The following is a 14,981-nucleotide window of genomic DNA, read 5'->3' on the forward strand; positions in this document are numbered from 1 at the left end:
AGTTGTCATTTTCAGGAAGGGGAATAAGGCAGAGAAAAGCAGATGGCCCTGCTTCTCTTGCGCTGGTGTCTTCCTGAAAGATACCAGCATCTGTCAGAGATTGCACCCTAAGGCCAGTAACTAGACAAGGAAGTGAGGATTTAGGGGGCTGATAATCAAGTATTAGTTCAGATTTGAATGTTTTCATGTTTTGCTTCATTTTAGAATTTCAGAAAATGTATAAGTCAATTCTAATTTAAACAGGGTCACTGGTGTTTCTTTGACAATTCTGCAGGGTACAGTCAAGTTTAAAACTAATGTTTGAGTTTATTTGGGGCTCATGTGAGTACAGGTTATTTCCACTTTCGTACATGGTTTGGTTTAAGCAGCTGTGAATGGGGGCTGCTCTGCATTGCCTTCTGAGTAGAAGCTTGGAGCTATTCAGTTGGCCTGAGTTGAAACTCAAGTCCAAGCTTGGAAGAGTAGAGTGGCCCGCTGGAGAAGCAGCGGGGTGAGTGGAAGTCAGGAGACTTGGGTTCCAGTTTCAGCAGTACCACAGGGGCCCTGTGACACTGACTCACTCTCTGCCCTCCATAAGCCTGTGAGCTCAGCTGTCAGTGAGGTGTGCTGGTTGGACTCCTTTGACTGCAAACAGAAAGACCTAAATTATAGACTGGAATGAGCACGCCGGGAGGGATCGAGGCAGTGCTAGGCCTGTGTACTTCCCGTCCCTCCCTTGCTCAGCCTACTTGGGCTCCTCCTCATGTCCTGTCCTTCCTCATTCTTCAGTCAGGAGAATCTGATGGTGCTAACTAATCACCAGTTGGTTTGGAACATCTTTGTAAGGCCACGTAGGAACCAGGCCTAACCCTGCCATGGCTGCTCTTCTCAGTAGGGATGCAGTTACTGGCAGACATTGTGAGACATTGTGAGGCATTGTGGCCTGCCAGTGATCTGTTGTCATCATCACCACCACCACCACCATCACATCTGCTGTTTGTAAAATGCTTGCTGTGTCCCATACGTGGTCTTAAATCCCTTACATACGTTATTTCGTTTAACCCTCACAAGTCTCCTTTGTACATGCTGTTCCCTCTACCTGGAAACACTGTTCCCCTAATTCTTCTCATTACTGGTTTCTTATCCTTTAGATCTGAGTTCAAATGATCACCTCCACCCATCACTCTCTTGCTCTGGGTTTTTTTTCCTTCATTGCACTTACTACTACCTAAAATCATGTTATGTATCTGTTCATTGTCTGTTTTTCCCTGTAGAAGGCTTGTAAAGGCAGGGACTTTTGTCTGTTTCTTCATAGTTTTACGTCCTGTGCCAAGTGTACTTGGCATAGAGTAGGCATTCAAGTGTGAATAAATACATCGAATCTGAGTTGGACGCAGTGGTTGTTCCCTTTTACTGGTGAGGAAAGTAAGGCACGGACAGGTGAGGTGAGCGCCCAGGCTGCACAGCTAGGAGGCGGGAGGCTGGGATGGACACTCCACATCCTGTGTTCGTAACCAGTGGCCATCCTATCTTAGGTCAGTTACAGGAGAAATTAATTCATCCTGCCCCCGTGGCTTGTTATGGAGGGCATATGAGATAATGTATGGGAAAGCAAGGTGAAGATTGCAGGGCACCATAAAACATAAGTAATTATTAAATGTCTTTTTGCTCCTCGCCGCAGCTTTCAGAGATACTGACCCACGAATCCTCACAGGAAGTCTCTAGGCCAGGGTTTCTATCTGTATTTCTGTTGCTCAGATTAGTTGTGTGTCCAGAGTCCCGTAACTAGTCTGGGCCAAAGCCAGGACTTGAACCCGAGAACAGCTTCTCTGCTGCGCAGTAACTCCTCCTCCAAGCCCCCAGGGCTGCTTCCCTCCCATCTGGACAGCCCTTCAGGAGCTCCTCTTGTCCCAGAAACACATGCCCTCTCGCCCGCTTACCACCACCAGCTCCGAGGCCTCTTGTAGGACCGGGGGTGGTGCTCGTGACCTGCCTTATGGCTGCACCAATTCAGGTCTCGTCTGCAGCTGCATTCTGAAAAGGCCGTTGTTTTCCTGGACTCTCACCCAGCACGTGGATTACCCTCTAAAGTCAGCATGTAAGGGGAAACTCTCACCATTGTCACCCTTGTGCCTGAAAATCCCAAAATGCCTCCATGGGGCGGCGAACATGGCTCCGTGTTTACATCTCTGCTGACTTTGAAGGCTTTCTTGGGCTTTAGTATTCTGCCACTTCCACCATGATTTATCCACATGAAGATTTTTTTTTAAATCCTGCTTGGGACTTGTCTTTATTTAACGTGAGGATTCTTTTCCTTTTTTTTTTTTTTTTTAATTCAATGCTAAAAATTCAGGTTTTCAAATATGGCCTCTTTCTCTAGTCGTATGTTCTGGAACACCAGTTAGCTGCAGATGGAACCTCCTCATTCCATCTTCCGTCGGTCCCTTGGACACGTCCATCTCTCCATCTCTGCTGCCTTCTAGTGCATTCATCCCTTCACATCCTCTGAGTTCAGTAGTTTCCCCTTAAGCTGCATCTGATGTGCTGTTTCACCCATTCACTGCATTTTTCCTTTCGGTGACCTCGCTTCCATTTCAGGATACTCTCTTTAGTTCTTTTTCAAGTTATTCTCTCTTTTAAAATTATCTTAAAAGAAAAAAAGGTTTCTGGCCCTCTGCTTAGCACAGTTATGGTGGTCTGTTTCCGATGGTTGTTTCAGTGTCTCAGTTCTTGGGGCCACAGATCGTCCGCTTAGCTGCGTCTGCTGACTCCTGCTCCCTGTGTGTGTGGACATTTTTCTGTCAGGAGCTAGATATTTTTTTTCTTGTGTGACTGGCCTAGGTCTGTTTGTTATGTTGGCTTCACAACTTCAGGAGTCTTACACCACAGAGGACATCGAGCCTGGGTGCGGTGCACACCTGATGCTTTGATTTCTCAGGAGAGAATTCTTTTCTCTCTATACAGAGCCTTAGGTAGAGTTAAGCTTTCTTACCGATGAGTGGGTTGAGTTTTTCTCTCTGTCTTTTCATAAGGAGTGTTTTTCAAGGGCCCTAGCTGTATGTAAACTCAGCACTATCCCTCACGTGGGCTTAAAAACCCACAACCTCAGACATTAAAGCCAAGTGCCAGGTCCCATGTGTGCTCCCCTCCCCCCAGCCCGTGCAGCGCAGCGTCCAATATTCTTTCTGTTTTCTCTCCTTTCTGGATTCGCCTTTTTTGTGAGCCTAGCAGTGATTTGAACTTCTTTTCGTTGTTGGTTATATTTAATCAAGCATTTCAGGTTTTTAGAGTTGATGACGTCAGTGTTAGCTTGGCCTACCATGTTGCCAGCACCAGAATTCTACGTATATGACCCTCTACAGCATTTCTTACACACCCTGACATTTGAGACCACTGAGCTCAAAGAAATAAGAAACAAAAGACTGTAGAAGTCTTGGCACTCAAGTCATCCTGCCTTATCCTAACTGAGAACAGGGGGGTGGGTGTAGAATTTTGTCACTGTTCCCAGTTCCTTCTTGGGCTTATTCCGCTCCCCATACATACTAAACTCCTCTAACTTTAAAGGTAGTAGGTTTATTTGTTTATGTGAAAATTAAAAGAGATAATAGAGATGAAAGCACAGGAATTGGCTCAATAAATAATGGGCAGATTTGAATGCACATCTTGCTTGATCATGAATCACATCCACTGTTCCCTTGAAAAGCTGAATAGAGAAGATCTTGGGTTGCGACTTCCGTCTTTCCCAGCAGCACGTCCAGCTGTGGCCCTACGAGCGAGGCACCACATGCAGAGCCTTGGGAAACAGACTGGAAGACTAGAGCTGTAGCACTGGCATTGTCACATGCTGAATCACCCCCACTCCCCCCACCCCAGGCCCACTTCAGATGCCACAGTCTGTCAAGGGCGTTGCCGCTCCCTTTGTGTCCTGACCCCACGGTGAAGCTGATGGCCGACTGTCCGTGTGTTCAGTGGGGGGCGTGAGCCCACTGCTGGCTGATCTTAATGCAGGGATGTCTTCATGTTACGAAGTCTGTCAGTGAAGTCAGTTGTCAGATGCCTGTCCCAAGTATAAGTACCGCGTCAGTGATTTTAGAAAACACACAGATGCAATTCTAGACTGTGATTATCCACATTGCCAGTAGGACTTGCATCCTGTTCGGAGAGTTTTACAAGGTGAGGGGCAAGTACTTGTTCCTTTTTATGAGTAGAAGAAGTTCCAGTCAGCCCTGCTTGTGGTAGCAACATTTCTGGATTCTTAAAAATTCTGACTCTCAACTCTGATTCTAGTTTACTTCTTCCTTGTCGTCTTTGGTCTTTCATGTCAGACCCATGTTTATCTGTAATTATGAATGTTTCCTCCTGCTTTTTCATTTTCAGTGTGTCAGTGTCAGATATTGTATTTCAGCCATCTATTCTCGGGACAGGCTTATAATTATTTCTAAGAATTTTACCAAACCCTTGATTTTTGTTTCTCTAGCAACTGAAATTAAGCTTTGAACTTTCTGTGTTTATTAAGAAAGTAAAGCATATGTAGCCTAGTTTTTGAGCTCACTGTTTCGTTTTCTAGGGGTTTGGGATTTCCTGTTACTTGGTAATCCACAGATTGCATTTTTCAGGTGGAAGATGAGCTCACTTCTCCAGTGGTGGTGTTCAGATTTTTCCAGGAATTACCAGGCTCGGGTAGGTGATTTTAAAAAGAGAGTCATTTTTCTCTTTGGGTTTAAGGGCTTTGAATTTTAAACTATTTCAAGTTAAATAGATAGCCCAAAATGTTTTTGTTGCTAAACTTGCCATCATTTCAAAAAAAGTTTTATAATGTTCACCAAACTCCAGACCTGTTTGCCTTATTAACATTTGACTGATAGTTTCCTGTGATTGACAGCAGTTTCCAAACTCCAGGCCCTGGACTAGTGCTGGAATGAAGGGCAGCAAGTCCCTTGTAAATCAAGTTGGGGGTCCTGCTTCTAGACACTTTGATTCAGTGGGTTGGATCCAGGAGTCTCTGCTTTTAAAGGCTGTCCCCGGTGCCCGCTGCCTAGTCCGGGGCAGCCAGTCCCCTCTCACCGGACCTCTCACTTCGGTACATTCTGCACACCCCGTTCCAGCTCGTTCTCCACATGCTGTCCCAGAAGCCTGTGGTGTCTTACTCTTCCACATGGATAAGGTCCAGGCTAGGGTGAGGGGGGATGAGGGTTCTAGCCTTCCTCTCTGACTCCCTCTTAGGTCCCTTTCCCTCTTGCTCACTGTGCTTCAGCCAGACTGGTCTTCTCGGAGTTTCTGGAACACTCCGCTCTTTCCCAGCACAAGACCTCTGCTCTGGCTGTTCCTTTCACTCTTCTTCTGGCTCCTTCTCACCTATTCAGGTCTCCATAGTATCCACCTCCTCACAGAGGCCTTCCCGGTCTGTCCTGCCGGCCGTGACCCCCTCACGCAGTACCAGAATGACCCCCCAGCTCTTTCACGGTGCTAACAGCAACGTAGGGGGATTTCATTTCTTCCTTTGTGCTGTTTCTTCAGTAGACTGTGAACACCAACATGACAGAAACCGCGTCTGCCTTTATCTTAGCCACGTGCCTAGCACGGCGCCTGGCACGAGCAGGCATCTAGACCACGCGGAGAAAGGAGGGTAATTGTGTTGGGAAGCCCAGCCAGCCTCTGGGCTCTTTGATTTCCCTTGCACAGTGCACAGTGCTTGCAGCCTAGTTGGTAACTTAGTTTTTTACACTTTGATTTCTTCTCAAAATTCCTTGAAAGAAAAACTTTTTAAATCAAATTAATTCTGTTTGTGTGAATGTATTCAAGTGTTATATTTTTCATAAGAAAAAAAGGTGAAAACTTTAAATCCTCTGTAAGATACACATTTTTTAAATGTTTTGAATGTAGTTAAAAAAAGCACAAACTTACTACCATAACCATTTTAAGTGTCACTTCAGGAGGGTTAGGTCTCTCCCCAGAGTTGTACAGGCAGCTCTCCAGAGTTCCACCTTGCAAAACTGAAACTCTGTGCCCATTAAACACATGACCCCCATCACTCCCAGCCCCAGGCACCCACCATTCTACTTTCTATCTCTAGAAATTTGACTACTTGGTTACATCGTATAAGCAGAACCATGCAGCGTTTGTCTTTTTGTGGCAGGCTTATTTCGTTTAGTTTAATGTCGTCAGTGTTGAGCACGTGACAGACTTTCCTTACGTCGTACAGCTGTGTGGTACTCTGTCATATGCATGGACCACATGTTGTTCATCCATTCATTGTGAGATACACTTCTGATTTCTGTAGCATTTGAGACTTTTCTCTTGGGTTGATGTTGGGAGCAGAGTGAAACGGGTTGGAGGGTGTGTGTTTTGGTCAGCCGTGTTTCTGGGAGGTGAATCCTCTTTCCGTGTTTTGTGGCAGATCCGGGACTGAAAGCCGCCCCGGTGCCCAGCACCCCTTCGGCAGTCGGCCGGGAGAGGCACTCCTGTGATGCGCTGAACTGCTGGGTAAGAACAGCTGTGCTGTGCTTTCTCCTCCACCCGGATGATGAGGATACACATGGTCGTGGCTGGGGAATCAGAAACCCCCAGGAGGAGCCTCCCGTGAGGGCCCGGGGCTCCGTCCTGGGCTTCAGAAGCAGACCTTTGCCTCACGCACTGCAGGACTCCTGGCGGGTGCTTTCAGCACTGCTCCCCGGGTCTCCGCGCCGCTCTGTGAGGCTGCACCGCAACACGCGGAGCGTGGCCTGCGGTGCGGCCGCTTTGGAGCTCGGCTGAGCGTCTGTGGTGACTGATGCCACAAGGCTCAGGAGCCAGACCTCGCGCACCTCCGGCAGTCTGGTGATGCGGAGCCAAGGCGTTGTGCTGTGGCTGCCTTTTGACACTGACGTTATACCTCCAGGATTTGAGTGTAAAGAATATTTTGAATAGTGCAAAGATGTTCACCACAGCAGTATCACTCCTAGCGAAAACATCAGACATGCCCAGCCGAGGGGTTTGGTGGATAGGTTGTGCTACATCCGTGCAGTGATGTCAGAAGAGCCACTATAAACCATGTAGCTGCCTTTTTACAGCAGAAAGGAAGCGGCCATGGTAAATTATTTTCTAAAATGCAGGTTACTGCGCAGCATGGAGAGTGTCATGTTTTATGACAACAGAAAACACACACACACACACACACACACGATGGGGAATAATACCATGTCAACAGTGGGTGTTTCTCAGAGGTATACTGTGGGTAATTTTTATTTTATTTTAGTTTACTAGTATTTCCTAGATTTTCCTACAGTGAACTTTATTTTTTAGTAAAAAAAAAATGTAAAATTTACAGAAGTTGCCAGAAGCATTCAAAGAAAATCAAAGATTGAAGGAAATGAGCCTCTTGGGTCTGGGCTGAGTGGGCGAGGGCAGGTCCAGGGACACTCGGCCCCCTCCTTGGGGAGTGTGTTCATTCCGCCCCTCCCCTTGCAGCTGGGAGAAGAGCTGAAGCAGCTGGTGCCGGCGAGTGGCCTCACGGTCATGGATCTGGAGGTCGAGGGCACGTGCCTGCGGTTCAGCCCTCTGATGACAGCGGCAGGTAAGCCGTCTCCATGGTTGCCCTCAACTTTGTTCTGAGACACCAGTGACTTGTCTGTCACAGTCCAGGCTGTGGGGCTGGTCGCTTTCCCTTGTGACACTCTGCTCTCTCCCGAGAGGCTTTTCCTTTTCCCTTGGGCCAAGTTTAGGTAGAATAGCCTTCCAGTGTGACTTCTCTGAAAGACTTCTGAGATCACTTGAATTCCTGTGTTTCACATCCGGTGACCCTTCGTTTTCTGTTCAGTGGTTCTCAGTCCAGACTGCACATTAGAATCACTTGTGGAGCTTTGAAAACTCCCAGTGCCTGGGCCCCACCTGCAGAGATTCTGGTTTACTGAGTCTACATGGAATGGAGCCCAGGCATCAAGTAGGCAGTGAAGGTTGAGAGCGGCTGCTGTAGACGTTTCAGAGAGCAGTGTAGCTGAAAGTACGTGGACTTTGATGACAAAGTCCTGAGGGTTCTTGTCCCTCTCAGCCATTTCGTACCTAAGGAACCTGGAGCAAGTTTCTTCTCTGCAGACCTGTTCCCACCACCTTACGGCAGTGACGTGAAGGTTCAGCTCAGACCACGTATGTGAAAGTGCTTGGCGTGTCACCAAGGAGGCGCCTAAAAATCAGCTGGAAAGAGATGCATTAAAAATCTGATTGTGCTTTTTTCTGAGATGATTTAAACATGTTCAGAAAATGTTTGATGGCTTTTCATGAGGTGTTTTCAGCATTTTTGGAAAGATTCTTTCTCAAAGGCATCAAAGTAGAGAAGTGCAGGTAACTGTCCTGCAAAGAAGAGCCCTCATGAAGATGGCCGGTGGCCTCCAGACCTTCCAGGGGTCTCTGCTCCTGCTGTGCAGGGGGCCCAGCCCCACAGGCTCGGCCTCTAAAATTGGAAAAGCTGGCTGTGGACACCCCAGGCAGCACGTAGTGAGGCCTAGTGAGACCGCAGACAGCGTTGGAATCAACGGAAGTGATGGCGCAGTCCTGTGGCCGAGACTCAGAGACCTGAACCCTGAGGCCGCTCCAGCTCCGACCTTCAGAGCCAACTTGGTCCTGTCGTCATCACCACGCTGCCCGTCCTGCCACCCCAGCCCCCTAAAACCCCTCTTTTTCTCCATGACGTTACTGTAGAGTGAGGACTGTGCGGTTGCCTCTGTTTCTAACTTGTGATACGATGTTTATAACTTAAGCAGAGTCTTTCTATGAAAAGAATCTGATTTCTACGTAGAGTTTTATTATGTATTAAATCAGAGAGGCTAATTCTGTCTTCTGTGTAAGAAAAAATTGTGTCTACACCTGAGCAGCCAGCTGTATGAATTTTTAACACCTGATTCTTCATTATCTGGGTTTAGTGACTTTTTTTTTTTCACTCCTCCGCTCCAGCTAATTGGATGTACCCAGGGCTGTTGACTTTCTGACAGTGCAAGTAGGCACACTGCCTTCTCGTTTCCAGCCACTCGTTAAGCATTTCCCTAACGTCCTGTGAACGTTTTCAGTTTTAGGAACTCGGGGAGAGGATGTGGATCAGCTCGTAGCCTGCATCCAGAGCAAGCTGCCGGTCCTGACGTGCACATGCCAGCTGCGAGAGGAGTTCAAGCAGGAGGTGATGGCAACGGCAGGTCTCTTATACGTCGATGACCCTAACTGGCCTGGAATAGGGGTTGTCAGGTACGGTAGGAAGACCATGGGTGGGTCATTTTGTGGAGCAGCTTAGAAATGTAGAATGAATATGTGTAGTCACAGTGTGCGTGTTTGATGGAAGTTCACCTGGATGTTCTGGGCATTTCCAAGAGCCCAGAGCAGCAGGCACAGCGGCCCGGTGTGTACGCAGTGAAGTCCGAGTCGCTGTGTGTTCTTTCTGTGCGAACGTGGAAGTTACTAGGAGGACTGCACAGGGTGTCCCGCTGCCACGTGGTGGCGCTCCACGTGTGCGGGGCACTGCAGGTCACTAAGAACCCGGTTCGCGGTGGGAGCAAACTCTCTGCCCTGACTCCATGCGAGCTCCCTCCTGTGGTGCTTTCCGCACCCTCAGGGTGAGGAAAGTCTCCCATTCCTCCTGCAAATGGCAGGACCCCTGACGTGGCCTCTGCGTTCGCATTACGTGGGCCTGGGGGCTTGGGCTTTCGTTAAGATACCCTTGAAAGGCTTTGGTCTCGAGACCCTCGAGGCGCCTCTGCCCCTTGGTCTCAGAGCGCGCTCTGGTACCCTCCAGCAGCTTCTGCTCCTGTCGTCCCGGGTCTGAAGAGACATTTGGTCTTTTAGATTGAAGTCTTGTTATTTGATGTTGTTTATAGGTATGAACATGCTAATGATGATAAAAGCAGTTTGAAATTAGATCCAGAAGGGGAGAAAATCCATGCTGGACTCCTGAAAAAGTTAAACGAACTGGAATCTGACCTTACATTTAAAATGGGTAATTACTCCTTCTCTAAGCTCACTGTGAGCTTGAAAGGCCGTGTCCCGACTGACTGCAGGGAGGTGGGCTCTTAGGTAGCTGCGTTCTCCACGGGGCCCCAGAGCTCCCTCCCCCGTGCGGCCCCTCTTGCCCCGTCTCCTCACCCCGCCTGGGGAGGCTCCTGCGTGCCTGGGCTGCTGTACAGGGAGCGGGCCTGGGGCCGGCTCGTGGACTTGGGAGCCAGGTCGGTCCGTTGTTTCTTCCCGCAGGCCCTGAGTACAGAAGTGTGAAGAGCTGCGTTTACATCGGCATGGCCAGTGATGACATAGATGTTTCCGAACTAGTGGAGACCATCGCAGTCACGGCCCGAGAGATTGAGGAAAACTCGAGGGTCTGTAAGACTTGTCAGGGTCTCAGCCCTTTCCTGGGTTTCCCCTGGGCAGCTGGCTGGGCTCCATGCTACCCTCAGCAGTGCCTGTTCACTCGTTCTTTCCCCAGAGGTTTTTCAAGGCTTCCTGGGAGGTTGGCATTGTGCTGGGCAGGAGTGCCAGGTGGGTTTGTCCCTGCCCTCAGTGAACCCACAAGCCAGCAGGGGCAAGAGACACGTATAAGCAGGTGAGGTAGTCAGGGCTGTGGACGGAAGTTAGGGGAGGCTGAGCGGTTAGGAAGATGCACGCATCTCTGCCCAGCAAGGCCAGGGAAGAGCTCCCGATTGGAGCTGGTCCTCAGGCTGAAGGAGGTAGATGCTTCTCATGACGGAACTTCCCACTGGTAGCAGGCCTGCTTCTCTTGGCCGGGTGGGATGGAGGACCAGGCTGTGAGGCTTAAGGGATGCTCTCCACACCAGGTATTTGAGTCGCTAGAAATCACTCAGAAGAGGGAATGAAGCAAAGAAGAGACATGCCCCCAGACCATGAGATTCACTTTTGGCCATAGAGTGGGAAAGAGAAGGGAATTCCAAATGAGCCTACGACCCAGCTTGATTCGTTCTTGAGTGGGCTTCCTGGCATTTCTTCCAGACCTGCCTGTGTCACTCCTGACTCCGTTTGCCCCAATGTTGAGCATGTGTCTGTTTTCTGTTGATAAGACATTCAGATCATGGGGACAGTTACTTGTGCTCCCTGGCAAATGAGGCTGGTCACTGAGGTTCATCTGCCGAGGCCTCCTTCAGCATTTGGTCCTCTTCTATTTGATTTTCTATTTTTGAACTACATTTAAAAGTGCAGAATTCCATTTACCAACAGACTTTTGAAAAATGTCCCCAGTGTCATGTTAATAGTTCCAGGCCCCCAGCAAGAAGCTTAGACAAGTGATGCCTTTCTTGGTCTTAACACAGCTTCTGGAAAACATGACAGAAGTGGTTCGGAAAGGAATTCAGGAAGCTCAGGTTCAGCTGCAAAAGGCAAACGAGGAGCGACTTCTGGAAGAGGTGAGGCTCCGGGCTGGACTCCCCAGCTGGCGTCAGGCTGGGCGTCTCGGCAAGTGGTCTTGAGCAGTGGTTATGTTTTGCAGGGGGTGTTACGGCAGATCCCTGTGGTAGGATCCGTGCTGAATTGGTTTTCTCCAGTGCAAGCTTCACAAAAGGGAAGAACGTTTAACTTAACAGCAGGTAGGACTAACTTCCTCCTGGGTCTCTTTCACCGTGAGAGTTTGGACCAGATGCCCTGGGATCCCACACTGGTGTGTCCCGGGCTTTGTCACTGGGCCCTGTGCCAGGAATCTGTGTGCGGAGACGAGATTTATCTGCCCCGAGACTCTGTAGTCCTCCCTCTCCTGCCCCAACAGCTGCGACAGCCCGAAAGCAGACACGCACCGCCCACAGCAGACTCCCCCGTGCCCCACCCAGAGCCCAGGGTGCTCACCCAGCTGTTCTGATCCTCAGGGCAGTGTGTCTTGGACATTTTGGTTCAGTGTTACTGTTGTAGTCCTCATTCGTATTTTGCCCCCAGCCAAGGGCTGCCTTTGCAAGAGGAAAGTAAAAGATTGTAGCACTGGGACATTTTATTTCAAACCAGGCAACCAGCAAGTATTGCCAGCTGGTGGGATTTGAGGAAGATATGGAACCACAGGCTTCTCCTTTCCTGTGGCCCCTTCCCCAGGAAATGATGACAGGGTCCTGTGACAGCAGGAGATAGTCTGACTTTCAGCTTGCCACGCCTCAGCCTTTAGCAAAGAGGCACCGGTCCCTTGTTGCTAAAGGACATTTCCCCCTTGGGCCTGGCTCCGCAGGCCCGCCTGGCCACACTGCTGGCTGGCTGTTTTCGCATGTTCACAGGACACCCGGGGAGACGAGGATGAAACACCCGGCAGGGCCGGGACCCGGGAGCACAGCTGCGAGGTGGCTCCCTCCAGTTCCCGGCAGGGGTCGGGGGACCCGGAGTCTCCGGCAGGAAGCTCGTGAGGGAACAGGGCAGCCTGTGCCAGGAGCTCCCACACCCGCCCCCTCTCTTCCCGGCAGGCTCCCTGGAGTCCACGGAACACACATACGTCTACAAAGCACAAGGCACGGGAGTGACGCCGCCTCAGACCCCCTCAGGCACCCGCACTAAGCAGAGGCTTCCAGGTACGTTACCTCTCCATGTCTGAGTTCATTAACGCTGGAAACAACTGGTTGTATTTCTCTTGGGAAGACAGACCTCTGCGTCACGTGACAGCCTTCCCCCGTTTGGTACTACTGCCTGCATTTGTTTTCTTGGTTCTTGAACCCTAAGTCCTATTTCCCTTCGTGTAAGAGCAGCAATCACTGTCCCTGTAACTGTTCCAGAGCCTTGGAGACGCACCTCTGTAGCCCTCCAAGGGTGAAGTTAGGGCCTGGAGAGCCGGCGTCTGTTTAACCCGGTGTTCCCCGCCCTGGGCTCTTCGTGACCGGGGTTACCTCACAAGTCACTCGTGCTGAGGTTGCGTTAGCATCGTCACTTAAATGCTTCCGAGCCCGTAATCCCAGGGCTTCCTGCTGAAGCAGCTGTAACTGAATAGAGCGGTGCTGACAGCACACAGCGTCTGTTGCAGAAGTGTCCTATCTGAGCGTTCAGTGCTGTGCGTTGATCTTTCTCTAGGCCAGAAGCCTTTTAAAAGATCCCTAAGAGGCTCAGATGCTGTGAGTGAGACCAGCTCACTCAGTCACATCGAAGACTTAGAGAAGGCGGAGCACCTGCCCGGTGGGCCTGACGCCCCGGAGGCTGACAGCCCTGAGCAGCTCGCCCCTGCGGGAGCGGAGCAGCCCGCCGCCGCCCAGAGCAGGGCCCAGCGCCCGGACGATGACAAGCCACAGGTAGAAGAGCCCGAGAGCCTGAGATAAAATTCAGTGTTTGCTTGGAGACTGTACTGAATATTGTTTCAGGGAAGATGAATTTATTCTGAAAATGTGAACCGTGCCACATGCTAATACAAGAGAAATTACCGTTATTTGTGCTTAACTGGGATTTTTGCACAAATATGTGCCTGAAAGCCAGGCTTCTGGGAGGGTAGTTGTCTAATTTTAAGGGTATGTAGATCAGTAACTTGTTTCTGTCTACCCAATGGTGGTAGTAAGACCATTTTTCCCCCGTTTACCATAAACACTTTTTATTCACAAAGAACACTTAGACTTTCAAGTGCCTGCCACTTGAAGCACTTGTCCTTGTCTTTCTAAATGTAAGTGTAAGAAGTTACTAGGTTGCACATAATAACTTTTTGGTAAGACAGCTTTCTCTAGAACTCTCCGGGTCCTCCGTTGTCCTGCTGCAGAGGAGAGAAACAGCATTCTTTGCCATCTGTTTTCCTTGGTGTTTAGTTTAATCAGGTTGCAATATACAGCTGGATTGTATTCAGCCTGAAGGAGAATGGGTTTCGGTGGGATTGTAAATAAGAGTGTCAGAAGCCCTCTCCTGCCGTCCCCAACTGCCACGTCCCCTGGAGACGTAAGGACTGTGTCCGCTCGAGTTGTGACGGGGCCATCGACACTGTCTGTGACTCACCTCTAGGCCACAAGTCCATCTCTCCCTTTATATACTGTTTGTAAACAAGGTAAAGGACTTGTCTATCAAGGGTAACTGTAAAGACTCTTCCTGACCATATTATATATATATATGTGTATATTTTTAAATACTGGTAAAGCTTTTAAATTGGCACAAGCACAGACTGTACTCATTTCTGTGTTTAATATCTGAAAACCCAGTAAATGCTACTCTTAAGAGCCTCATATGAAATATGCTGTGTGGCACCTAGTTAAGTCAAAATCCTGAAATAAGTGCCCCCTTGACCTGTTCATGTGGGAGCAGCTCACCCATTTGGGCCCAACTCAGAAATGAAAACCACGGATGTAATCTTCCTCAGGCTGACCAAACCAGACTACTGCTGAAATAATCGGAAGTAAACCCTTAATTATTGCCCATTTCTACTTTTCCGAAAGCACTGCATCTCTTCGTTTATCATAGGTGATGGCCCTGTGCCTTCTGGTCCAGCAGAATCAAGCTACGGGAGACCTTAAGATGCTAGGACTTCACACTGGGGTAGTGGACTGTAGTGTTGGGAGCCTTAGTTACGTACCACATTAGGCCTATAGTTACATTCTGATTTGATGTGATTTCTGACATTTGGCACTTGTCAAAATGCAATTTTTGTCTTTTTTTTTTTTCCTTGGTGCAGATGATTAAACAAAGTCTTCCTTGTTTGTTTGGTGCAATGAAGTATAGATAACATGGGGGAAGGGGAAATTATCACCTTTAACAAGATTGATTTTTAAATGTTTTTATATATTTGGAATTGTTAAAATTGATTTTGCTGAAATAATACCATTTCACCCTTGAGATACTATTTGAATGTTGGTTTCAATAAAGGTTCTTGAAATTGTTACCAGTGAGTTCAGTTCATAAATCTTACATTACCTGACCTCTGATTGAGCATGGTGACTTCCTTTTGGGTCGCAACTTCAGAAAAATAAAAGTTTCTAAAAATACATCAGTTTTGGATTTGATGCTTCTAAAATTTGAGGGGCCAAAAAAAAAAACTCTGGGGGATGTATAAATTCTCACTGAATTTTATTGCACTTTAAATATTCTTTTTTAAAAAACTCAGTTACAATTTT

General features: G+C 48.7%; 1 protein-coding gene across 1 annotated transcript in view; it reads left to right on the forward strand.

Annotated features, from left to right (window-relative positions):
- Positions 1–14,749, forward strand: part of PDXDC1 (pyridoxal dependent decarboxylase domain containing 1) — a 44,839-nt gene extending 30,090 nt beyond the window's left edge. The window contains exons 14-23 of the mRNA XM_032460990.1: positions 4,596–4,659; positions 6,377–6,462; positions 7,426–7,531; positions 9,018–9,189; positions 9,816–9,934; positions 10,186–10,307; positions 11,253–11,345; positions 11,429–11,525; positions 12,375–12,479; positions 12,973–14,749. Of these exons, the coding sequence (XP_032316881.1) occupies positions 4,596–4,659; positions 6,377–6,462; positions 7,426–7,531; positions 9,018–9,189; positions 9,816–9,934; positions 10,186–10,307; positions 11,253–11,345; positions 11,429–11,525; positions 12,375–12,479; positions 12,973–13,214 (1,206 nt within the window). The 3' untranslated portion in view covers positions 13,215–14,749. The remainder of the gene's footprint in view (positions 1–4,595; positions 4,660–6,376; positions 6,463–7,425; positions 7,532–9,017; positions 9,190–9,815; positions 9,935–10,185; positions 10,308–11,252; positions 11,346–11,428; positions 11,526–12,374; positions 12,480–12,972) is intronic.
- Positions 14,750–14,981: the final 232 nt, after the last annotated feature.

Source organism: Camelus ferus, chromosome 18, assembly GCF_009834535.1.
Source record: "Camelus ferus isolate YT-003-E chromosome 18, BCGSAC_Cfer_1.0, whole genome shotgun sequence".
Lineage (NCBI taxonomy): Eukaryota > Metazoa > Chordata > Mammalia > Artiodactyla > Camelidae > Camelus > Camelus ferus.